Source organism: Homarus americanus, unplaced genomic scaffold, assembly GCF_018991925.1.
Source record: "Homarus americanus isolate GMGI-L3 unplaced genomic scaffold, GMGI_Hamer_2.0 scaffold32583, whole genome shotgun sequence".
Taxonomy (NCBI): Eukaryota; Metazoa; Arthropoda; class Malacostraca; order Decapoda; family Nephropidae; genus Homarus; species Homarus americanus.
The window spans coordinates 14,266,294-14,291,597 of record NW_024713129.1 but is presented as its reverse complement, the minus strand read 5'-3'; the positions used below and the strand labels follow the sequence as shown (position 1 = coordinate 14,291,597).

The 25,304-nt window shown below is 37.9% G+C and overlaps 1 protein-coding gene across 2 annotated transcripts; it reads left to right on the top strand.

The window, feature by feature from the left end:
* Nucleotides 1–984: 984 nt before the first annotated feature.
* Nucleotides 985–25,156, top strand: LOC121867985 (3-methyl-2-oxobutanoate dehydrogenase [lipoamide] kinase, mitochondrial-like). 2 transcript variants are annotated; one of them, XM_042368177.1, is made up of 11 exons: nt 985–1,249; nt 4,263–4,500; nt 15,085–15,155; nt 17,711–17,822; nt 18,186–18,299; nt 18,826–18,978; nt 19,262–19,418; nt 20,019–20,157; nt 20,503–20,673; nt 20,849–21,029; nt 22,115–25,156. In XM_042368177.1, exons 2-10 carry the CDS (start codon nt 4,264–4,266, stop codon nt 20,991–20,993), a joined length of 1,299 nt encoding a protein of 432 aa, XP_042224111.1. In that variant the 5' UTR covers nt 985–1,249; nt 4,263; the 3' UTR covers nt 20,994–21,029; nt 22,115–25,156. The 2 variants fall into 2 exon arrangements, with proteins under 2 accessions (XP_042224111.1, XP_042224119.1); XM_042368185.1 differs by having other exon boundaries at nt 15,085–15,153; nt 17,712–17,822; nt 20,849–25,156.
* Nucleotides 25,157–25,304: the final 148 nt, after the last annotated feature.

Here is a 25,304-nt window from a genome sequence, read left to right as displayed (position 1 = left end):
AAAGGAGGGGGTATGTTGACTATGTACGAGTCAGGTGGTACAAAAACCTGTATTGATTAATTTATTGTTAGGGATGTGAAGGTGATAGAGGAATAATGTGTTGCAGGGGAAGGAAGGTGTTTGTTAAAAGGAGAGAGTGGGAAGAAAACAGTTAACAGGAGTGGAAATAGACAGCAACTGTGTGAGGTAGTATAGGGTTGGTTGGTTTAAGTGGAGGTGGTGGTCTAATAATAATAAAGGTTTATTAATGGAGCTGCAGCAGGTGGCTGAAAATATACGGACTTACATTTGATTTAGACAATGATATAATATGCATTGAATACATTTACAGGGCTGTACAGTACATAAATCAGGAGTTGTTTATTATTTTAACAACAGATGGGATGGTGCTGTTCTTGTATCTATCGGTGCGGGCTCTTAAGGGCCATGGTGGTGAAATAATGGAAGTAGGCAGATTGTATTAGACCTAGGAAGATGGGCAGTAACAAGGGAGGCACCTGGAGGTCAAGTACAGGGCCAGAAGGGGTTAACATGACTAAGAAGCATAAACAGGATACACCCTAAAACTATGCTAAAGTGTCCCCTGAATTCTGGTATAATTTTCATGAGACTGTCCTATGCTTTCGTGTTATCAATATGATCTTGCAACTGGGGGCATATATATTAGGTTTAAAGGAACCTTATAAAGATTAGAACGTACTCATTTCACTTCATGATTAAACTTAAGTTGATTTAACCTAACCTAATCGGATTTTCAGTGAAACTACACAAGGGTCCATGGAAACTGATTACTGTTTACAATTGTTTGTACATTATATTCTCCCTTTAAAATTTACATACATATTTATCCAATTTTGAACAATTTTACTGATGAAATATTATAATTGTGAAGTAATGTATGAGCGTTTAAGATGACCTGTACGATAGTTTGGGTGAGGCTTTTGGCAACACCGACTGGCAGCGTTCACAAGCCGTTCACCTTCATTGGAGGTAAAGCCGTCAACGAGTGAGGTGAGGAAGTTTAAACCTCCTCTAAATTTATCCATTCATGGGTCTCTCATGACCTATAGTGATCATTTTAACCAATTTATCGAAGTGAAAGATGAAACAGACAACGTAGTGAAGGAAAGGAAACATGGAAAGGACAGATAACTGGTGAAATTGAGGAAACACTGCGTGGTCAAAGGAAAGTCGCTGGTCGACAAGAAACAAGTGAGATTTGTCTTATAAAGCCATCATTATTATCCGAGTAAGTATATATTTATTTTTAACCAGTGAAAATAACATAGAGATTGGTATTAAAAGTACTCTTGATATATAATAACTTAAAATATTTAAGAAATTGTCATTGGATAAAGAAATATTAGATGGATTCAGGACATTTTTAATGGTAGTTAATTTACATTTAAAATGGCATTAAATCTTCACTAATATATATATATATATATATATATATATATATATATATATATATATATATATATATATATATATATATTATTTTTTGTATTTATCATGTATCTAGAGAGTACAGGTAAACAATGTACAGTATACAACTATAAGAACATAAGAATGGAGGAAACTGCAGCGTGTCTATTGGTCCATACTGGGCAGTCCCGTTTACACCCAACCCCTATCGCTCATATAAGCATCCAACCTATGTTTGAAGCTACCCAGCATATTCGAGTTAATGATGATACTTGGTAACTTGTTCCATTCATCCACTACTCTGTTTCCAAACCAGTGTTTACCTATTTCACGCCTAAATCTAAATTTCTCCAATTTAAAACCATTGTTACGAGTTCGCTCCTGGTTGGATAGTTTGAGTACCTTTGTAATGTCCCCATTGTTCAGCCCTGACTTCCATTTATACACATCTATCAGGTCGCCCCCTCACTCTACGTCTCTCGAGGGAGTGCAAATTTAGATGCTTTAACCTGTCTCTATACTCAAGGTTCCTAATGCCCGGGATTAGTCTTGTCATTCTCCTCTGAATTCTTTCCAATGATTCTATATCCATTCTGTAATACGGTGACCAGAACTGAACTGCGTAATCCAGGTGTGGTCTCACAAGAGCAAGATATAGTTTTAGGATGACCTCGCTAGTCTTGTAACTACACTCCTTTGTATGAACCCAAGTACTTTATTAGCCTTGTTACGAGCAAAAACACATTGTTTACTTGGCTTAAGGTTCCTACTTATCATTACTCCTAAATCTCTCTCGCAGTCGGATTTCTCTATGGCATCGTTGTTCATCTGGTATCTGGTTTCCCTGTTTACATCTCCTATACTGAGTACTTTACATTTGTCCACGTTGAATTTAATCTGCCATTTTTCAGACCATTCGAAAAATTTGTTTAGATCTTCCTGTAGTTTTGCTGAGTCCTCGTCAGATTTAATAACACGTCCTATTTTAGTGTCATCAGCAAATTTACTTATGTTGCTGTCTATGCCGATATCTATGTCATTTATGTATATAATAAATAATAATGGTCCAAGTACTGAGCCTTGGGGAACTCCACTTGTGACGTTGCTCCAATGGGACTTAAAGCCGTTGTTGCTCACTCGCTGTTTCCTGTCCTGTAACCACGCCCTAATCCATTTAAGGATGTTACCTTTGATGCCATGAGCTTCTACCTTTCTAATTAGTCTTTCGTGGGGGACTCTGTCGAAGGCTATCTGCAGGTGGGGGTTCGATATGCTGCGAAATTTTACGTGTGACTAGTGACAGCCCTTATATACCAAAATTTATCGTCCAGGGTCTCATATTGTTCCCACAAAGTATGCACAGATTGTTATTTTTGCTACTGTACCTAGACAGTGCAGGTATACAAACAATGTACTGTACCTAAACAGTGCAGCTACGCAAGCAATGTTCTGTACCTAGACAGTGCAGGTACACAAACAATGTACAGTTCCTAGACAGTGCTGGTACACAAATAATGTACCCAGTCAGTGCAGGTACACAATGTATGTACTGTACCTAGACTGTGCAGGTACACAAATAATGTACCTAGACAGTGTAGGTAGTAGGCAGCTATCAAACAGGGAGGTACTACCACCTGGGAAGGTATTGGAAGCATAATATGTTGTCTAATGGTAGACCCTGCTGCCATATGACATCACAAAAATTGTGACCAAGTCCCAGGTTGCTGATCTGACTTTCTGCCTCATTTACACACAATTGCAGGGTCTCTTACTTTGACAACACAACATATCTATCGTTTCTCACTATTGATATTTTTTTGGGCTCGTTTATTTATGGTACAGTATTTAGAATTAATATTATTATACCGTTTATGTTTTAAAATTTATATATTATTACAGTATTATTATTATTATTATTATTATTATTATTATTATTATTATTATTATTATTATTGTTATTATTATTATTGTTGTTATTATTATTATTATTATTATTATTATTATTATTATTATTATTATTATTATTATACGTACTGTATCTTCGCCCCCAGGGCCTCAGGCACTGATGTGGGTCATTGACCTGTGCTTGGGTGGGCTAATCCCCATATAAAGAAAAATGTACCCAGACATTGCAGATACTGCACACAAACAATGTACACAGACAGTGTATGGTGTTCACAGTTAGTCACCCATCCAAGTACAGTCCTGCACTGTATTAACTAAACCCAATGTTGTTTATCTTCAATGATAAGACAACAAGCTAGTGTATTTTCAATGTGGTATGGCCACTGATCTAACTCAAACTGTATTGACCTAACTTATCAAACCAAAGATGTTAGCCTATGATTTGTTTAGGCTAGATTAGGTTAAGTTATGCTAAATCATAAAAAAAAAACATTGACCATACAGAAATCCTCCAAGTGGGATGTAATCATTAGTCTGTGGTTCAGTTAATATTTTTGTTTGGTTTCTTAAATGTTTTTCATATACTGTAGCTACTGTATTGTGTAGTATTTTTCTGTGGTTCACTGTTAGATTTACATTCTACAGTGGAGATCCCATAAAGAGAAATGTTGAGTGACAAAGCTAAACATAACTGTTACTGCTAGGTGTGTTGACTGTTAGTGTGTTGTTGGTTTAACCCATAAATGGCAGTAAAGGATCCCCTAATACTGTATGTGCAAAATCTGGAATACAAGAAACACGAAACCTCCTTTGAAGTTGGCCGTATCTCTACAGCTAACATCCGCAGATGTTGGCTGCCGTTTATTGGTTAAGTATTGGTAATAATGTACTGTACTTGGTGTCTAAGGAGCCTTTATGCTTCTCTCCAGGATGGCTCCAGTGGTGTCAGTTGTAAGAAATGCTCCGATGGTGTGTCTGGTGCGAGGTGTTCGCTCGGGCTGCAGCTGGCGAGACCACAGGAAGGCTTGTGTTGCCTATTCCTCATCCTTCCTCAGTTCAGATAGGGTTGAGTACCGCGCCAGAGCCACACACAGCTCGGAGAGGGAAAGAGCAAAAACAGTAGCAGCGTATTACAACCAGCCAGCCATTGAAGCCGCAGCACAGAAGGTGAGTACAGTACTGGGTTTACAGTACAGCTCCTCCTCGACTTATGACCTACTCAACTTACGACCACCCGGACATACGACCGGCTCAGTCGTACCAAAATTTTTTTAAATTAAGTATTTTCGAGTCCCAACGTCAGTGATTGCGCTGTGTACTGACAAAATTTTCGTTTGTAATTCACTTTAAAATGGCTGGCAAGCTTAAAAGTGAGAGTTTTGTGGTGCTGAGAAGAAAAAGACTTAGATTTTATATGTATTATTTAAGTATTTTCGACTTACGACCATTTCGACTTACAACCTGGGTTTGGGTCCCTAACCCCGTCTAAAGTCGGGGAGGAGCTGTAGTAAGATATGATACAAAAAGAACTAGTAAGTGAGGGATATTGGTGGTACAGCGGTAATGTGCTTATCTCACCATCATGTTGTGGGTTCACTCCCTGGCCTGGGACAGAAGTGAAAAAAATGTTATCCAGTTTGAACCTCCAAAATATGGCAGGTTTTCTTCTGAGCACTATAGTTTCCTCCAGTACCATTTTAACACTGAACAATAAAATCATAGTAAGAAAGAACAGACCAGGCACCTAGAAAGCTGATAAATGGTGAACTGATAAATGAATAAAAATAAGTAAAAGGTACCTTATCAACAATGTATATATAGGTTAGCTTGACGCCTCTGCAGAAAGTGAGTCCTGTCACCTAGACGCTGGTAAATGGGTATTACTAAGTGCCACTTTTATATTTATCTTCACCAGTCTTGGCATGCACTAGTAACAGGTGTAGGGTCTGCACTCTGACGTTTTCACATTAAGTTTTATCCCCTCACTGGAGGTGTTTGATTTTAGTCAACTGGTTTATGAATAAGACAAAACGAAGGAGTTTTGGTGATTCCTACTTGAAAATGTTCTTAAAATTTACAACAATATGTTGACAGGCTCGAGTGTGAGGTAATTTAACCCCTTCCCTACTGGACGTCACTTTTATTTTATTTGGCACAGAGACCCCTTATACCCAAGGGGTTAATAACCTACCGGTACCTCCACTAAAACTAGACTTGACCAGTATGTACTGTTAAAAGTTTGGGTTCATTCAGTAGCCAGTACTGTACATGTCCAGTTCAGTTCAGTACAGTACAGTACTTAGCAATGGTGTGTAACAGATAGCCATTACTGTCCAACAGTTGTAACAGAGAACCCATACTTGCCAACAGTATATAAGAGCCCATAAATACTCAGTACTTTCCAACAGTATATATAGATCTGAGCCTATACATGGCCAGTATGTAACAGATAGCCCATAAGTACTCAGCACAGTCCCTACCAACAGTGTGTAACAGAGACATGACTGACCACCTAACTGACTGACTATTGGTGAAGAGTATAAACCCCCAAAACAAAAACAAACATACATACATGAGAGCATATTGAACTGACTCACTTTAGTTATGATTCAGTGACAGGTTCTTAAAGATTCCTGTTAATTTTTCCTCTCTGGGAATGTAGTGAACTGATTCACTTAAACCTATGATACAATTCTCAAATAGTACAAGAACAGGTCATTTGGGATTTATGAACAGGTCAGGGGAAGGTCAGCGAGGGAAGGGTAGTGGAGGTTGGTCATGTGTCACGTGTCTTTGCCAACTGGCTATGACAACTTGGCAACCAGTAGACCTATGTGACGCATCTGCCTTTATAGTATGTGGCTTAACTCCTTTATGTCTCTACTTAACACTTTTATGCCTCCGTCAACACAAATATGTCCCAACTTAACACCTATATGCCTCTTCTTAACACATATATGCCACAACTTAACACCTATATTATGCCTTGGCTTCACACCTGTATGTCTGTACTTAACACCTGTGTTCCTCTGCTTAACACCTGTATGCCTCTGCTTTACACCTTTATGCCCCTACTTAACACTTGTATGCCTCTGCTTAACACCTGTATGCCTCTGCTTAACACCTGTATGTCTCTGCTTAACACCTGTATGCCTCTGCTTAACACCTGTATGCCTCTGCTTAACACTTTTATGTCCCTACTTAACACCTATATGCCTCTACCTATCCTAACCTACCCCAACACTATCCTACCTTAACCTAACCCTACCTCAACCCTACCTAACGCTATCCAGTTCTACCCAAACTCTATCCCAATTCTACTTAACGCTACCCAGTTCTACCTAGCTACCCCAGTCCTGCCGAGCTACCTCAGTCCTGCCGAGCTACCTCAGTCCTGCCGAGCTACCCCAGTCCTGCCTAGCTACCCCAGTCCTGCCTAGCTACCCCAGTCCTGCCTAGCTACCCCAGTCCTGCCTAGCTACCCCAGTCCTGCCTAGCTACCCCAGTCCTGCCTAGCTACCCCAGTCCTGCCCAATCAGAGTGAAAGTTGTGTGAGTTGAGAAATATGGGAGAGTGACGGAGGTGTGTTGGCTGCCAGCAAATGATGGGTGAACCAGAAAGATCAAAATAGTCATATGAGAGGGAGAGAGGGTGATTGTGGTAGTGAGATGAGAAATGGTGTGATTGTGGGAGTGAGAGAGAGCGTGTGTGATTGTGGGAGTGAGAGAGGGTGAATTATCGGCTTACATGATAGGTGCTGGTACTGTATATACTTACTTGTGTTAGGTACTAGCCACTGTGCCACTACAGATGGGACGACAACAGGTATCTTCTCTTGTCCTGAAATATCTGTTTTAAGGTGTCATTTCCTGGGTAAATTTGGCACAATACTGTTTTTGAAGAGTATTGTAGATAGAGAGAGAGCACAGGGTGTTTTTTTTAGCCCTTATGCACGAGGTGTTCACGTGGTCTCAAGATTTTGTAACGTTACAGAAATGTAAGACCACGTTTCTTTTGGGGGGGGGATTAGCCCACCCGGGCATATGTCACTGACCCACATCGGGGCCTGGGGGGCGAAAATGTAATAATAATAATAATATTTCATAGTTGGGATACAACAAGCCTCGTGACAACTATTCTGTTAATAACACCTTCCTGGATACTGTTGATAAGGAAAATATCTAGGCATTGTATGATAGATCAGTCAATAAAGGCAGCACAAGTGGAAGTAACAATAGAAAAAAAGCCAACCGAGGTTTAGGAATTATATGGCCTACCCTCGAACACAAAGATACCCCACTTCCGAAAATAGTTAAGAGGGAAAAGTGAACTAGAGACTTGTGCCAGCGATAGAATTAGGCCAGTAACCCCAATAAATGAAGATAGTGGTTGGTCTATTTGATGTAAGTCACTGACCCTATAAATGATAAAGTGGTTCAGTAGTCCATCTAAAGGATACAATTTGGCCTGCAGTCTCATAGTAGAAAAAATTTAGGCCTGTAGTCCCTTTAAAAGATACAATTTGGCCTGTAGTCTCTTAGTAGCAATAAAATTTAGGTCTGTAGTCCCATGGAAGTGATTAGTCTACTTGACCTTTAGATTGATGCAATTAGACCAACAAACCTCATGGACAATTCAGTTAATCCACAGTTCCTGACTCAAGATAAAGCTGGTTTTTTTATCAGAAGGAGGACTGAAGTATTGATTCAGTATGGCTAGTAAGCTGATAAGTGGACATGATAAATTGAGTAAAGATAAAAAAAATGATTGGAAATATCATCATATCAATAGTATGTAAACATCAAGGTGGTTACTTCTGGGTTGTTGACTTCTCTTATCACAACCTTGCGTACGATGGACAAAGTTCAGTAGATAGGTAGATGTTTATTCAGTAAATTCATCATATATATGTTTACAAACAATTGATTCAGCATGTATGTGTATGTAAACAATGTGGCTACAGTTCATCATGTATTATAGACAAAAAGTATACAATGTACCGAGACAGTGCAGGTATACAAACACTGTACCTAGACAGTGCAGGTATACAAACACTGTACCGAGACAGTGCAGGTATACAAACACTGTACCTAGACAGTGCAGGTATACAAACACTGCACCTAGACAGTGCAGGTATACAAACACTGTACCTAGACAGTGCAGGTATACAAACACTGTACCTAGACAGTGCAGGTATACAAACACTGTACCTAGACAGTGCAGGTATACAAACACTGCACCTAGACAGTGTAGGTATACAAACACTGTACCTAGACAGTGCAGGTATACAAACACTGTACCTAGACAGTGCAGGTATACAAACACTGCACCTAGACAGTGCAGGTATACAAACACTGTACCTAGACAGTGCAGGTATACAAACACTGTACCTAGACAGTGCAGGTATACAAAACATATGCCTAGACAGAATGTAGGTAGCCTGACACTGTACCCTAGACAGTGCAGGTATACAAACACTGTGCCTAGACAGTGCAGGTAAAACAAACACTGTACCTAGACAGTGCAGGTATACAAACACTGTACCTAGACAGTGCAGGTATACAAACACTGTACCTAGACAGTGTAGGTATACAAACACTGTACCTAGACAGTGCAGGTATACAAACACTGCACCTAGACAGTGCAGGTATACAAACACTGTACCTAGACAGTGCAGGTATACAAACACTGTACCTAGACAGTGCAGGTATACAAACACTGTACCTAGACAGTACAGGTATACAAACACTGCACCTAGACAGTGCAGGTATACAAACACTGTACCTAGACAGTACAGGTATACAAACACTGCACCTAGACAGTGTAGGTATACAAACACTGCACCTAGACAGTGCAGGTATACAAACACTGCACCTAGACAGTGTAGGTATACAAACACTGTACCTAGACAGTGTAGGTATACAAACACTGTACCTAGACAGTGCAGGTATACAAACACTGTACCTAGACAGTGTAGGTATACAAAAACTGTACCTAGACAGTGTAGGTATACAAACACTGTACCTAGACAGTACAGGTATACAAACAATGTACCTAGACAGTGTAGGTATACAACACTGTACCTAGACAGTGCAGGTATACAAACACTGTACCTAGACAGTGTAGGTATACAAACACTGTACCTAGACAGTGTAGGTATACAAACACTGCAATTTGATTATGTAGGTATACAAACATTGCACTTGTATGTAGGTAAAGAGTTTGCATTTAGACAGTAGTATACAGAAACATTTCAAATGGGACAGTGCAGGTATAAACATTGTACTGAGACAGTGTAGGTATACAAATGACTAAAATGCATAGTGCAGGTATACAAACACTGTACTCTAGATAGGTATACAAACACTGTACCTAGACAGTGCAGGCACATAAACACTGTACCTAGACAGTGCGCAGGCTGGCAACACTGTACTCTAGACAGTGTATACAAACATTGTACTCTAGACAGTGCAGGTATACAAACACTCACCTAGACAGTGCAGGTATATAAACACTGTACCTAGATAGTGCAGGTATAAACACTGTACTTAGACAGTGCAGGTATACAAATTATCAGTACCTAGACAGTGCAGGTAGGCAAAATGACTGTACCTAGACAGTGCAGGTATACAAAATGATTGTACTAGATAGTGCAGGTATACAAACATTCTGCACTGTGATGGAAAGTGTATACAAATGATTGTACTAGAGACAGTGCAGGTATACAAACACTGTACCGAGACAGCAGGTATACAAACACTGTACTCAGACAGTGCAGGTATACAAACACTGCACTGCACAGTGCAGGTATACAAACACTGTACTCCAGACAGTGCAGGTATACAAACACTGTACCTGAGACAGTGCAGGCATACAAACACTGTACCTAGACAGTGCAGGTATACAAACACTGGGTACCCAGACAGTGCAGGTATACAAACACTGTACTCTAGACAGTGCAGGTACAACACTGTACCCAGACAGTGCAGGTATACAACACTGTACTCTAGACAGTGCAGGTATACATGACTACCTGGTGACAGTGTAGGTATAAACACTGTACCTGTATGCAGGTATACAAACACTGTACCTAGATAGTGCAGGTATACAAACACTGTACCGAGACAGTGCAGGCATACAAACACTGTACTGAGATATAAATTGACTGTACCTAGACAGTGGCAAAATGAATAACGGTGACAGTGCAGGCATACAAACACTGTACCCAGACATGCAGGGTGAAACACTGGGTACTTAGACAGTGCAGGTATACAAATACTGTACTAGACAGTATGTATACAAACATTTGTATTTCAGGACACAGTGCAGGTATACAAATACTGTACTGAGAGATACAGTGCAGGTATAGGCTAAATACTGTACTGAGACAGTGCAGGTATACAAACATTGTACTTCTAGATAGTGCAGGTATATAAACATTGTACTTAGACAGTGTAGGGTATACAAACACTGCAATTAGACAGAAAGTAGGTATGGGCAAAGATTGTACTCTAGATAGTGTAGGTATATGCAGATTTTATAGACAGTGCAGGTATACAAACATTGTACCTAGACAGTGTATACAAACACTGTACTAGATAGTGCAGGTATACAAACACTGTAATGACAGTGTAGGTATACAAACACTGTACTCTAGACAGTGCAGGTATACAAACACTGTACCTAGACAGTGTAGGTGCTGGCAAACACTAGCTCTAGATAGTGTAGGTATACAAATTAAATTGACAGTGAGGTACAAACACTGTACTTAGATAGTAGTATATAAACACTGTAATTTAGACAGTGGTAAGTATACAAACACAATTCACAGTGCAGGCATACAAATGATTGTATTTAGACAGTGTAGGTATAATGTAAATATGTAGGTATAAATATTGTATTTAGACAGGTATAGCACAAAATTTGTATAGTAGGTATACATTGTACTTAGACAGTGTAGGTATAAGGAACATTGTACTAGATAGTGTAGGTAAAACACTTGTACTGAGACAGTGTACAAAATATTTGTGGTTGCGGTGGTATAAACATTGTACTGAGATAGTGAGTATAAACACTGTAATTTAGACAGGCAGGGGTAAAGGCTAAAATACTGTACTGAGACAGTAGGTATACAAACATTGTACCTATATAGTGGTGAGGCAAACACTGTACTCTAGATAGTGGTATATAAACATTGTACTTCTAGACAGTGCAGGTATACAAACACTGTACTCTAGAATAGTGCAGGTATATTAAACATTGTACTAGACAGTGTAGTATACAAACACTGTACTAGACAGTAGGATAAACACTGCAATGAGATGTAGTAGGTATACAAACACTGTACCTAGACAGTGCAGGTGCATATGTTACTGTACTCTAGATAGTGCAGGTATACAAACACTTGTACTAGACAGTGGTGTATACAAACACTGTACCTAGACAGTGCAGGTAGGATAAAATATTTTCGCAATTTAGAGTGTAGTGGTATACAAACACTGCAATTTAGACAGTGTAGGTAGATACAAACATTGCACTCTAGACAGTGTAGGTGGGTACAAACACTGTGCCTAGACAGTGGTATATAAATACTGCACTCTAGAGTGCAGGTATACAAAACATTGTACCTAGATATGGTGACACAAACACTGCACCTAGACAGTGCAGGTATACAAACACTGTACTCTAGACAGTGCAGAGAATAAGCAAACATTGCACTTCAGACAGTGCAGGTATATGCAAAATGATTACCACAGCAGGCATATGTACACGGTACCCAGACAGTGGTATACAAAGCACTGTACTTAGACAGTGCAGGTATACAAACGATTGCACCTAGACAGCAGGTATACAAACACTGTACCTAGACAGTGCAGGTATACAAACACTGCACCTAGACAGTGCAGGTATACAAACACTGCACCTAGACAGTGCAGGTATACAAACACTGTACCTAGACAGTGTAGGTATACAAACACTGTACCTAGACAGTGCAGGTATACAAACACTGTACCTAGACAGTGCAGGTATACAAACACTGCACCTAGACACTGCAGGTATACATGTACAGTCACCCAAGAAAGTCCTGTCGCGAACCATGAACCCCGAGATTCAGACTCTTGATTCCGAAGTATTTATGGACAGAATAATGTATCAGTGTCTACTGCTTCGGGTTCACGAGTCTGAATCTCGGGGTTCATGGTTCGCGACAGGACTTTCTTGGGTGACTGTAGCTAGACAGTGTAGGTATACTGTATAAATAATGGAAAACAATTAAGAGATTTTGTTCAATTTGTATGCTGTAAGGCAAGGGCGGACACAGGAATACCAAAGGGGGGGGAGGGGGGTCCAAGAAGTTGAAGGTGGAGGAACACAGCGAGCAGGTGTCTTTTTTCGGGGGTGACGGGGTGTAAACCCCCCACCCCCATTTTTTTTAAATCTGACCAATACCATGGGCATTTTGAAGTCATGTACACTTGATATTAGGAGATATTCTGAGGTCAATAGTAATTACTTTTTACTTTACTTCGTGAAGAGAGGGGGTCCGATTCTGCAATGAGTATTGTCAGAGATGAATTGTTCTTATAATTAAGTGACTTTATTTAAGTGGATTATTCCACATTTTTACCATGAGTCATATAGGTGGATCGCGCAAGTCCGATGTTCATCACTAGGCCTAAAGATCATCCTAATCATAGCTGCTTAAATAAGATAGTCAGTCCGGTAGCCAGTGGCAATATGAAAATTAGGGGGGTAAGTGACCTACATTATTGAGGTCCGACAGAGAATCGGCTGTTTAAATTTGGCAAAATGTGATGAATTTATGTAAATAAAGTGGAAACATGTTAAGGAAATTAAAGGCAATAGTGGGAGTGACAGCTTTCTAAAACTAGTATCTAGACTGAGTTCCGTACACCAAAGGTACATTCTTTAACACAGTACTTCAATTCATAGCTGTATATTTTTTTTGTCAGATTGGCTTGCGGTGGGTCCCGAAAGGGTCTTCGATTTCATGATTAATATCATCTATATCTTTAAATTTCCCAGTAGTATATGCACATTATTGGAAACCTCTAATTTTGTTATTCTGTCGTAATAAATACCGAATTAATGGATCTGGGATTTTTTAAATTTACACCTGGAAGTCAGGAAATTTTATTTTGTGTGGCCAGTAGACACCCCGACTTTACGTTGCTAATGATCTTCAGGACAGCTGTTATTTACTTAACTGTTTTTTTCATTATCTTAAAATACTTTAATTATGACAAGAGATAAATGAGCAAGGCGAGAGTTTTAAGGACACGGAAGTAGCTATTGATTATAATGTCGTATGTGTGTGTGTGCAACGGTAAGCTTCATCTACCAACCTTTAAACATGATACAACCTTGTAAAGTGAAAGTGTTATCTTACATCGTGTATTAAGACTTTGGGTAAAACGGAACGGGTATTGATCTTCGTGTGTGTGTGTGTGTGTGTGTGGTGGTGCACGTTTTGATCACGTGTGAGGAGAGGGCGCAGGGATGCCAAATGTCGTTTATCTTTTCAACACCTTGCCTCCTCACAATGTTGCTCAATGTCGACTAGATGATTTTTTTTATTAGCTTTTATTGATGTTAAAGCAGGTTTCTCTGTGTTGAAGGCTTACTCTTTTCACCGATACAACTTCAAGTCGTCCTCCAAATGGGCTACAGCTTTCTTTATCAATTACATCCTTCTCTGTCTCTTATCTCTCTCGCTACATAGGGATGATAGCCAGGTAGCGATAATACCATATCTCTTTAAAGAATAGTAACCCCAGCTTATTTCACTTAATGATTAAACACCCAAATGGCAACTCCCTCTAGTGAATCATCAGGTGAAGTAAACAGGGATTTTTATACGAGAGCATCATCATTACTACCCTAATTTACTTATACAGTTTGTTTGTTTTGATGATAAACAACGAATTAGATGAAACATATTTAATTTGACGTTGTGAATTAATTGCCTCTTAAGTTATAGCAAAAACAAAAACATTTCTATTTGGTAAAACTTCACACAACACACGTGCTCATATTCCTCGATAACATAGATCACTTCTTGAGTCTCTTGACCGCGTGTGTTGTCAAAGGCTATGTGACTGCTAATACTGCCACTGGGAAAATGAAACACTGATAATAATGTTGATTAGCTTGAGGTAAGGTTAGGTTTGAGTAAGATTAGGTAAAGTTAGGATAGTTATCGTTAAATTTAGATCATGTTGAGATTAAATTAATTTGGGTTTGGATAAAATTGTGTTGGGGATAGATATGGTTAAGTTACGTTAGGTTATGTATAGTTTGGTTAGGAGCAGAATAAGCTAGGGTCAGGACTGGAGGGAGGGTCTGGGTTGTTGGTTTGGGGTGGGTGACGGCGGGCGGGTAGGGGTGGTTCAGCAGGTACTGGTATGCATGGTGGCTGGGGCCTAAGAATACCGTACCTCAGGCGGAGACACGTGACTTGTGAGGATGTAGGGGTGGGTGGGTAATGAGGATGTAGGTAGGGGTGGATGAATGATGGGGTGTAGGGGGTGGGTGATGAGGGTGTAAGGGTAGATGGATGCTGAGGGTTTAGGGGTGGGTAGATGGTGAAAGTGTCGGAGGTGGCAAAGGTGGGTGGTGAGGGTGTAGGAGTGGGTAGATGGTGAGGGTGTAGGGGTGGGTATATAGTGAGGGTGTAGGGGTGGGTAATTAAACGAATATATGTATGAACTAAGTTTGAATTTTTTACAGAAAAGTGTGAGATTAACTCCATCAGCCATCCTCTACCATGGACGAACTGACGATGAAACAACGACTCTTGTAAGTACTGTACAGTAAATTTGATTGATTTTATGCCTGTTTATTTATCCATTGACTTTTGCATCCACTGAAGAAAAATTTTATGAACTATAATACAGTATGCCTTCTTTCTTATTTATTTTATTCATTTTTTATAGTGTAAAAGTTGTAGTGTTATGGTGATAGCCCATTAATAGTTTTTCCCATACGTTGCAGGTGGTCAGTGAGGATAAGACTACATCTTCCAGTACAGCACTTGCCTATAGCATATTCTTTCACATGGTTTTATTTACCGAGTAGTAGCTTCTTTTTTGGGAGGGGAGGGGAAGATGTACAGTACAGTAGTTGTCACAGTTATCAGTGGAGAACAGTGATTTTTTTTCCTGATTCAGAATACTGTACTTTACCTTGTTTCTGATAGTCACTCCTGAACCCTTGATGAATTATAATGGTACTGTACTTGCCAACAGTACGTAACGGAGAAGTGAGAACTGAATTTTCTATAATTCTGTGTTGTAGCAGTTTTAGAGTTCATAACAAGAGCCCATTCATCCTCTTGTGGTACAGTAATACTATTACACATCCAAGTGTAGAATGATCACTTACTATCCAAATAAACAGTTGGCCTGGCCTTTGTTATGACCTGTATTGTCCAGTGTTAGTACAGGAGGAAATCAGATTACTGTACCTGGAGAAAACCTGCCATGTTTGGTAGTACAGTACTGTATTAAGATAGTAATTGAAATGAATAAGATTTGACTGAAGTATATGTGAACTACTCAGTAATTTCCATTAAGCACTACCAAAAAAGCAAAATATTATTACTCTTTGACAAGAATATCAGTTGCATTGAGCCCCTCACTCCTGTTACTATTCTTATCCAAACAGTATATAAAAACGCCTTACACCAATAATAAAAATTCAGTATCATAAACTAATTGAAAATTCAAGTTTTATGACTTAGACGTGACTGACTTTTCATGATGGGTTCTGGGAACCGTCAGATTTATTTAAAAGTTAAACTAATTTGAGTTTGGCAAATCACTGTTCTTACTGAGTCTTCTGTAATTCTTTCCAGTATCGGTAACTATGTACAGTATCTGCTATCCACCCAGAAATGTTGTCATAATATGTGGTGTTTTGAGCTTGATAGACTTTCTGTTTCAGCGACTTGTGTACCATTTTTGGGCTGCTGTTGTGGGTGCCTGTGCATTTGTTTGTCTATTTATGGTTATATAAAAGCTTCTAGGCTGTAAATTTTATTAAAGATTTATATGATTGGCGTTGTTCTGGTGGCTTGTCAAGTGGACGCCAGATTTAGGACCCATTTTCAGCTTGACCATTAGACTTTTGAGTACAATCTTAATGGACTTCATGCCTAATGCTTCCCCTGTTAGGGGAGGGGGCCTAGGGCCTATTTGAATTGGAGACCACTTGACCTCCAGCCTCAAAGCGATGTAGCAATTAATTGAAGTTTGATAATGTAGCGTCTCTGTGCTATTGATGTACAGTGTGTCTTATAGGTCGGGCACTGTAAGAAAAGTGATTTTTTTTTTCATTTTCTGGTGAGGAAATCATAATGCATCAATACTAAAGGAGAGTCGGTTTAATCTTCATGTACAGAGAGCCAGATGCTACGCACAGTTCAGTTGCAAAAGAATTTAACCAACAGTATCTCAAATCTGTCATCTACCAAGATTATCTAAAGAACCATTGAATAATTAAAGCAGATCATCACATCTGAATGCATTCGTATTACCAATCGTATTATATGAGAGTTGAGGCATTGTGTTCACATAGAATCAACAATGTGTTTTGAGGTAGATGGTGAAACCTTAGAAAATTGACTGTAGTAATTTTATTTTCCAAATGGTGCACAGCTTATGACACCCTGCCCATTATATTCAGAAACAAGAGTACTTTTACTTACCTGACACACTGATCTGTTCCAACACGTCTCCATAATTGGTTTTGTAGTACTGTACAGTATATTGTTTGATGCAGTTCAATACAGGTGTGTAAAGAAACTTTTGATCACAAGTGTTACAATGTAAATGTTGTCAGTTTGCTGTTTTTATTTTATTATGGGAAAAGAAACAGAAGGAAAGTGTGTGTGTGTGTACAGTACTGTATATACAGTACTGTGCTGTATAAAGTGTTTATTAGTATAAAATATTTAAATGTAAAAGTAGCCAAGAAACTTCCCTGTTAAGTACGAGCAATAAGTATACTGTACAGTATTATTACCGGTAAGTACTGTAACTAAAACCCGTGCCATGCCAAGGGTAGTATACAGTTCAGAAAGTGTATAGACACTACAGGTACTGTTTACAGTTTAGCATGTGTATGAACAAATCTGGTATATGGTTAATTATGTATAAAGACAATGCAGGTGTAGGTATACAATTAAATATAGTGCTGTACTTAGTAAACAGTAGGGGTATACAACCAATGTACTTAAGACTTAAAGTATACAAACAATGTACAATACAGTATCTATTAAACAACACAGGTATACAAATGAGGGTGTATCTGTTGTTTACATGCACATATACTAACCTGTCTATCTTCCCTTGCAGAAAAGTGCACTGTATTTACAGAAAGAGTTACCTGTCAGGATTGCGAAGAGAGTTTTAGCCTTCCGCAGCTTACCATTCATTGTCGGCTGTAATCCCATCATACTGGGCGTGGTGAGTTTGTTGTTGTGAGAGTTGCAGGCAGTCGTTTGGGGTTAAGTTCTTCATGTACAGTATATATACAGGGTTGGTTTTTTATTTGAGAATACTAAATGATTACTATATATTATAATTTAGGTACTGTACAAAATATAAAGGATTTTATTATAAAGCTTATCACATTATATAAGTGGGTGGTATGAGAGGGCTGGGGTGAAGGATGCACTAGAAGTAAAGGGAGTTGACATCCAGGAAGCAGGTGTAGGTGTACAGTATGTGCATGAGAAGAGGATGGCATTGGGGGGTTTTCTGGGGAATGATGTTGGCTTGTGTGAGGCTAATGTCAAAGTGTCATAGTGCAAGTAATTGTTCTTGCAGCACGAGCTTTATATTCGCGCCTTCAACATCCTGAACAACTTTGCTCCCATAACTTCCCGGGACGATGAGATCAACTACAGCAGGAAGCTTGGTGAACTCCTTGATGACCACAAGGTGAATACTGTAACAGCTTCATGTGACTGTAACAGGAGTACATTATGTATATTACCTCTCTTTTTAATGAAGTGGACTTTGATAAGTTAGTTCATCATTATCCCTCATCACCTTCATGGTACTTCTAATTAACCATCAGTGTACAGTATTAATAATGAACTGTATCTCTCACAAATTCATCTTTTTTAATACTACTTGGTATCTCTGAAAAATGTATACAGTACAGACAGCCTTACAGATTTTTGTGGAAATCATGTGAATGTTTGTATTACGCCATCATCATTGTCTCCATTTGTGGGAGATCTTGCACACCAACAAGTGAGGAAAATGTTACTGTTGTAATTCTGTATTGTGCAAACATTCATGCAATCTCCACAAAAATGTTTTAAGGCTGTTTGTATACATTTTTCTGATACAACTCTGTACGTAAGAGAATCACCATCAGGATTCAGAACAAATCAAATTAATGAACCAAATGAATTTCAAGGCTGATTTAATGGTATTTGAATGTCTTTAACTTTCACAGGACGTTGTGACTCAACTGGCAGCAGGTTTCAGAGAGTGTCGTCGTCACATTAAGAATGAGGATCTGGTGGCTCAGTTTTTGGATAGAACTCTAACATCTCGTTTAGGCATCCGCATGTTGGCCCAGCACCATCTTGCACTCAGGGAAAATAAGGTAGTTAAACCTCCACAAGGTATATAAGAATGTGTGTGTGTGATATATAGAATGTGACAGTATGTGTGAGTGAGTGATAAAGAGTGTGTGTGTAGCATAAGGGTGTTTAATCATCAGGTGAAAGAAGCTGGGGGCTAACTTCATATGATGCGATATGAGGATTTAGGGAGATAGTTTGTTGATGTACCAGATTTGGTAGGATGCTAGAGACTGAATATTTATTTGAAATGAATTCACTTGTACTCAAATTATATGAGGAAGTTTAACATGAATTTATTTACAGCCAAATTATGTTGGAATTATTAACGTCGGGATGAAACTCAAGGAAGTGATTGAACGAAGCTGTCAGTTTGTGTCTCGTGTGTCTTCTCACAAGTATGGCCGAGTCCCTCTGTTGAAGCTGTCTGGCCATGTCAATGCTGTCTTCCCATACATTGAACGTAAGTACAGTAATGTATTCATGGGTAAATTAATTGATCATTTCACCACTTATCAGCTTGCAAGTCGTTTGGGTGGCTAGTTTGTTCTTTGTTATGACCTTCAATGTCCTGTGTTAGTACAGGAGGAAATCGAAGTGCTGTACCTTGAGAAAACCTGCCATGTTTGGTATAGTCACAGTGGATAAATTAATTACTTGGCGAATGAACCTTAGGAAATTACAGTACATAAGTTATATTAATGTTCCTCACCTCTACATGTCACTTATAAGTTGTGAAATATTTAATTTTATGATTATTTTTGAGTTAAAGGCAGTGAATGGCTTTCAATTAATAACTAATTGGGAAGTAATAGAAATTTAGATGTTTGATTTTATGATAACTTTCTTTGGTTACATAGGTGTGTTCTGGATGAAGTACTGTAGTCACACCATCAGCTAACAATGGGACATTAATCAATACTGTACTGAAATGATTGGTGATACTCCATTATGTATAGTACCCACATCTTGAGCTGCCCAATGCTTGTCTGGTCATCAGGAATTTAACAATACAGTAATAGATTTTAACCTTACTCTTAACTTTTTCTTTTTTCTTACTCAGTGCCGTTGGATTACATCTTGCCAGAGATCCTGAAGAATGCGGTGAGGGCCACTATAGAGAACCACTCCGAGTTTGAGATGCTTCACCTTCCACCAATTCACATCACTATTGCTTCTAATGAGATAGACTTTATTATTAGGTAAGCTTAAGGTTATAGGGCATACTGTACTGTATTAGTGTTGGATTACTACCTCAAACAATTAGATAAAAATGGTTGGCTTAACTAGTTCTTTGCATTATTATTAGGTGTAAATGATTAGGTTCACTCCCTCCCAAAATGAAGCAGCATCGACCCCAACCAAATGAGATAAACAGTCAGGGTAAGTAATTTCTGAGAATCATTCCTGTGACTCGGTTTTACATGTCAGTTGAGGCATTACCATTACTTTGTATGTGTTCATGACTGTGTTAAATAGTCTTTTTTTCGTAATTATATTTTGTATTGCACTGCCTTTATGATAATGCTGTTTATTACTGTACACAGAATCAGTGATCGTGGTGGTGGCATTCCACACCACCTCACGGCCCGTGCCCTCGACTATAACTTCACCACAGCCAACGACACAAGTAATTCCGAGATAGATCAACAAGAAGGCGTCTTCTCAAACATGATGGAGGCCGTGAATCCCAACCCTGCAGGCGGTCCTATGCATGGGTTAGTATTGCCCCAAAATTCCTCTAATTTTTACACGAGCGAGTTTTAGCTGGGGATTATTGTTGTGTATAAGGGTGTTCAGGTGATTACTCTTTGGCTGAAATAAGCTGGAGTGTCCAATTTTCAGATAATTCCATTCTTGTTTGTATATTTGAAGTACATCACAACCTTACAGATTTGGCTTTGGACTGCCAACCTCGAGAGCATACGCAGAGTACATGGGTGGAAGCCTGGAGATTCAGGCCATGCAGGGGATTGGCACAGATGTCTATCTTCGTCTCAAACACATCAACAGTCCCGGAGCATCATTTAGGATTTAGTCAAAATTTGATGTGAATCTCCGAACGCCAACAGAAGTAAGTGGTCTCAAAAGCATGTGATCTTATATGGGATTAGGGTTACACACATATTGGTCATTTACCATTGAAGTACAGCTAAAAATACGAATTAAGACAGAAATTATGAAGATTTAAATTGGGTCAGATAATTTATGAATGATCTGTACTGTATATTAAAGATATTGAGTTTCATTACGGTCATAGAAAGGGTAACTAATGTTATTTTACACTGGAATTTGTTTTTTATTTGTAGAATTCCATAGCCATCAACTATGCCCAAACTCAATATATTATTTTTTGTGTTCCACTTCTTAGATGAGGTCACTTGTATATTATAATGTGTGGGAGGTGAGGTGAGGTGTACTAATTATTAAAGTGAGTGTATATAAAGTCATAATTAACTCCAAAATTTATCTTGCATGTTTATTCAATGTTTAAAAAATTGCTGGAGGCATGTATATATATACGCTGTATTTACTTATTATGCACACTTCAATATAAATTTACATCACACAAGTAATCACCGGGTACTGTGATAATGTCTACCAGCATTTGTCAGCACATGGCTCATCATATTTGAGTTTATGCTATCCCATAAATCCATAAATTAATCAGGATTATCTCCTGGCTTCCACGGGTGGGTTTTGTCAGTGAATAATATTTTCTCTAATACAGTATTTATGACCCAACACCTAAACATGTCAAGTTTCAAAGTAAAAAGCCAAATAACAACATTTATCAGATGCAGTGGAAGGGTCAAGTTAAAGTGTTTGCTTTTGTATCAGGAAATTAAAGGAATATACAAAGACTGAATTACTTGTGTCCAAAACTACACTTTGGCTTGAGACGGTAGCCCCTCCCTCAGTAAAGTCTTTCTTCTTTGGTTCTCAGATCATACCTGTGTTACAACTTGGTGCCTCACACTGTTATGAAGCTGTCTAACTTAAAATTTGTCCCAAGAGTAAACAAATACCTAATGAAGATTACAATTTAAGTAAAGTATAAAATATAACTATGATTCTAACATTAATCCTTCCACATCGGTCCTGAATGTATTAAAAATTTTATGACGATTGTAACATTTAAATTCTTCCTCCTTTTAGGTACTCGTATCCCTTAATCCACTCCAGTGAGTAGTGAAGATATTGGATAGATGGAAAGATATTGTTAGTTTATGTGCATAATATTTATCAAGTTTAATAATTTTTATACTCCTCAAATTGTCCTGAAAGATAACTATGGTTATTATTCATATAATGATATACATTTTTGTACTTTTATGCTCTTAATAATTTTATCGGTGTAATTCCTTATGCTGTATTACCTTGTAGTGGTGAGAACTTGTCAAAAATTTAAAGGTCACTGTTCACACAAGGTTCTTATACAAACTCCTGTCAGGACAGGATTAGCAACAAGAAACAGTTCCGAGGTCATAGCACTGTACCCTCGTTAATTCCCATCTTTATAATTCGGATTGTAGCACAATTCCTGTTTTTTATTTTAAATGAATTAAACAATTTGAATTCGGAACGAATCTGAAATAACCAAGTGGTTCCGAAAAGTCGACTTGGCTGTCACCTAAAATATTCTATGTATAAATACTGTGCAAATACAGTATAAATATTTTTTAAATGTACTAAGTACAATATAATAATATAAGTAAATAATACAATAATAAATAAATGTAACACTTACATTGCAAGGTGCGCTAATAACATGTAGATTATATTCCGAAAGTGTAATGGCCACACTGTTAAAAGAAGTAAAAACCCACATTTGAGAAATAAAAAACAAAATCTTGGAGTTTGGATACAGTACTATGACTCTCTTCAGTCAACTAACAGAACAAAGCAAGGGAGAAAAACAGAACAAAGGAATCAGGTCACATAACCTGTCTCCTGAGTAGGGTGGGGATTAAGGATAATATTTTTAAATGACATCCATACATGTGTTCACTTGCCACACATACAAACCCATGCTCTTCATATTTTTTTAAGCTGTACAGATATATTATATTTTCTTTACTTTATTTCCAAGCCACATTAGAGTATTGTAATGATTATTCCACCACTTTTATAGTTTCATTACATGTAACAACGGCAATGTGCCATCTCAAGCAATTGTTAAACGGAGTTTTGACCCAACATTAAATATTGCATGTTCTTGTAGGCATGTCCAGGTATCTGAACCATCAATGGTCCTGAAGAGTTTGGATAAAAGGAATTGCACTGTACCCAGAGAAAACCTGTGATGTTTGTTACTGCTGTACCAACACCCCTAATGATATAAATGTGTTCCTTCCACTATGCTGGTGAAACACTATTTTAATATTTAGTTACTTAAGTTCTGAATGATGGCTTTGTCTCTGTTCAGATCTTTGTATTGTATTCCATGAAAATTTATTGACTAAAAAAATATTTGGGAATTAAGCATTGGTATGGTATGAACTTTTTGTAAGAACTAACTTAATAGGAATATGTAATCACTTTTAATGTATTTACAAAGAAGAGAGTAAGTTACTGTGTAACTCCCTACCTTATCTCTGACTTTACCTTACAAAAGCAGCAACTGTTCCAATGATGCCATTATATTTAAGTATATCTCAGCAGTCCATATACATGCAGACTTCCATACACAAACAATACCTCATTAGTTGGGAATCAAACCCTGGACCTCCACATGTGAACAGGGATCGCTACCATGGCACCACAAGGACAACAAAAGCAATCCTAGGCTTCACTTGGTTTTATTTCACACAAAGCCTGCTCTTTCATCATATTTTTAAGCAATGTGAGCCTTTTGTTGTCCTTGTGGCGTCATGGAAGTGATCCCTGTCCACATGTGGAGGTCCAGGGTTTGATTCCCAACTAATGAGGTATTGTTTGTATATGGAAGTACTGTATATATATGTGTCTTAAAGACTGTTTATAAATATGTGTACTGACATACTGATTGTTGGTATTCTACCTTATGATGGATGCTTGTACGTTCATTGGAGTTGGAGCCCTCGAGAAAAATTAAGTATAGTTACTTATCAGTACACATGTTAGTAAATTACAGGGTGTCTCAGATAAATGTATACACACTGCCTTAAGAGATCTTTGTGGAAGTTGTATGAATTCTGGTATTACAACAGGATCATTGTCCTCACACATCAATTGAGGACACTATTGCTACTGTAATACTGTACAGTAGCTAAAACAACTATCTGCAAGTGGGGGGGTCAAAAGGTCCAAAATTTTACATGTTATGTACTAGTGACAGCCTTCATATACCAAAATTTATCGTCCATGGTCTCATATTGTTTCCCACAAAGTATGCACAGATAGTTGTTTTAGCTACTGTACATGCATTCATGTAATTGCCACACAAATTTATTGGGCAGTGTGTAACATTTTTCCAAGTCCCCCTCTACATGTATTATCTCATATTAGACCATATATTTATGAAGGAGGAATTTGGTCTGGATTTTTTTTTTGAGAAATATGCAGACTGTCATGACTGTTGTGTGAAGATACAGGACTTTACATGCCTGTAATATAATTTTAGTGACAATCTTCATCTTACTTCTGATCCTCTTAAGCCAAGTCTGTTAAATAAAGGTATACTGTAACTTTTTTGGGCATATCTTCTGTTTAGGTGATGATTATTGTAACTCTGAGAACAACGAAAGGCAAGACATGGCTAAGAAAATGTGATGATTTACATTAGATATAAACATAAAAAGCTTAAATTTTCCCCAAGGGTATACATAAAAATATATGATAGTGAACAAATTAATATAAATTCCAAATACAGTATAGAGTTTTTTAATATCTTATATGTTGCTTATAGTAATGGAAGATCATTAGAGATCTTACCTCTGATATTTCATATGTGGCTTTAATATACAGATTTGTACTTATCAAGAATTATTCTACTTTTCTTCAGATACGTATTATCACATCTGTGATTATTCAATTGTTTTAAATATTATTTTTAAGAAGTTTGAAAGCATTTACTTTTTTTTATTTGATTATCATATTTGTGTGTGTAGAGCTTTAGTCTGTGATAATAGATAGTACTTTATATAAACAATATCTACTGTAATTCTAATATTGTATTTTTATGTTCTCGTGTAAGTTATGGGTAAATGGATTTATAAATTGTTTTTTCTTTATACCCATTGGTATGGTCATCATTTTGTGCTGACTGATTGAAACAAAGAAACTGGCAAGTGGAAAAATGTTAGAAAGTCAAAATTTCCAGGTTTACAATTAATTGTGATAGTTTTGTACAGTCAACAAAAAAATA

Coding starts and splice junctions, on each gene's coding strand:
- LOC121867985 (XM_042368177.1), top strand. CDS start 4,264: ATGGCTCCAGTGGTGTCAGTTGTAAGAAATGCTCCGATGGTGTGTCTG. Junction 19,419..20,018: donor TGTCTTCCCATACATTGAAC/GTAAGTACAGTA, acceptor TTTCTTACTCAG/TGCCGTTGGATTACATCTTG. Junction 20,674..20,848: donor GCAGGCGGTCCTATGCATGG/GTTAGTATTGCC, acceptor ACAACCTTACAG/ATTTGGCTTTGGACTGCCAA.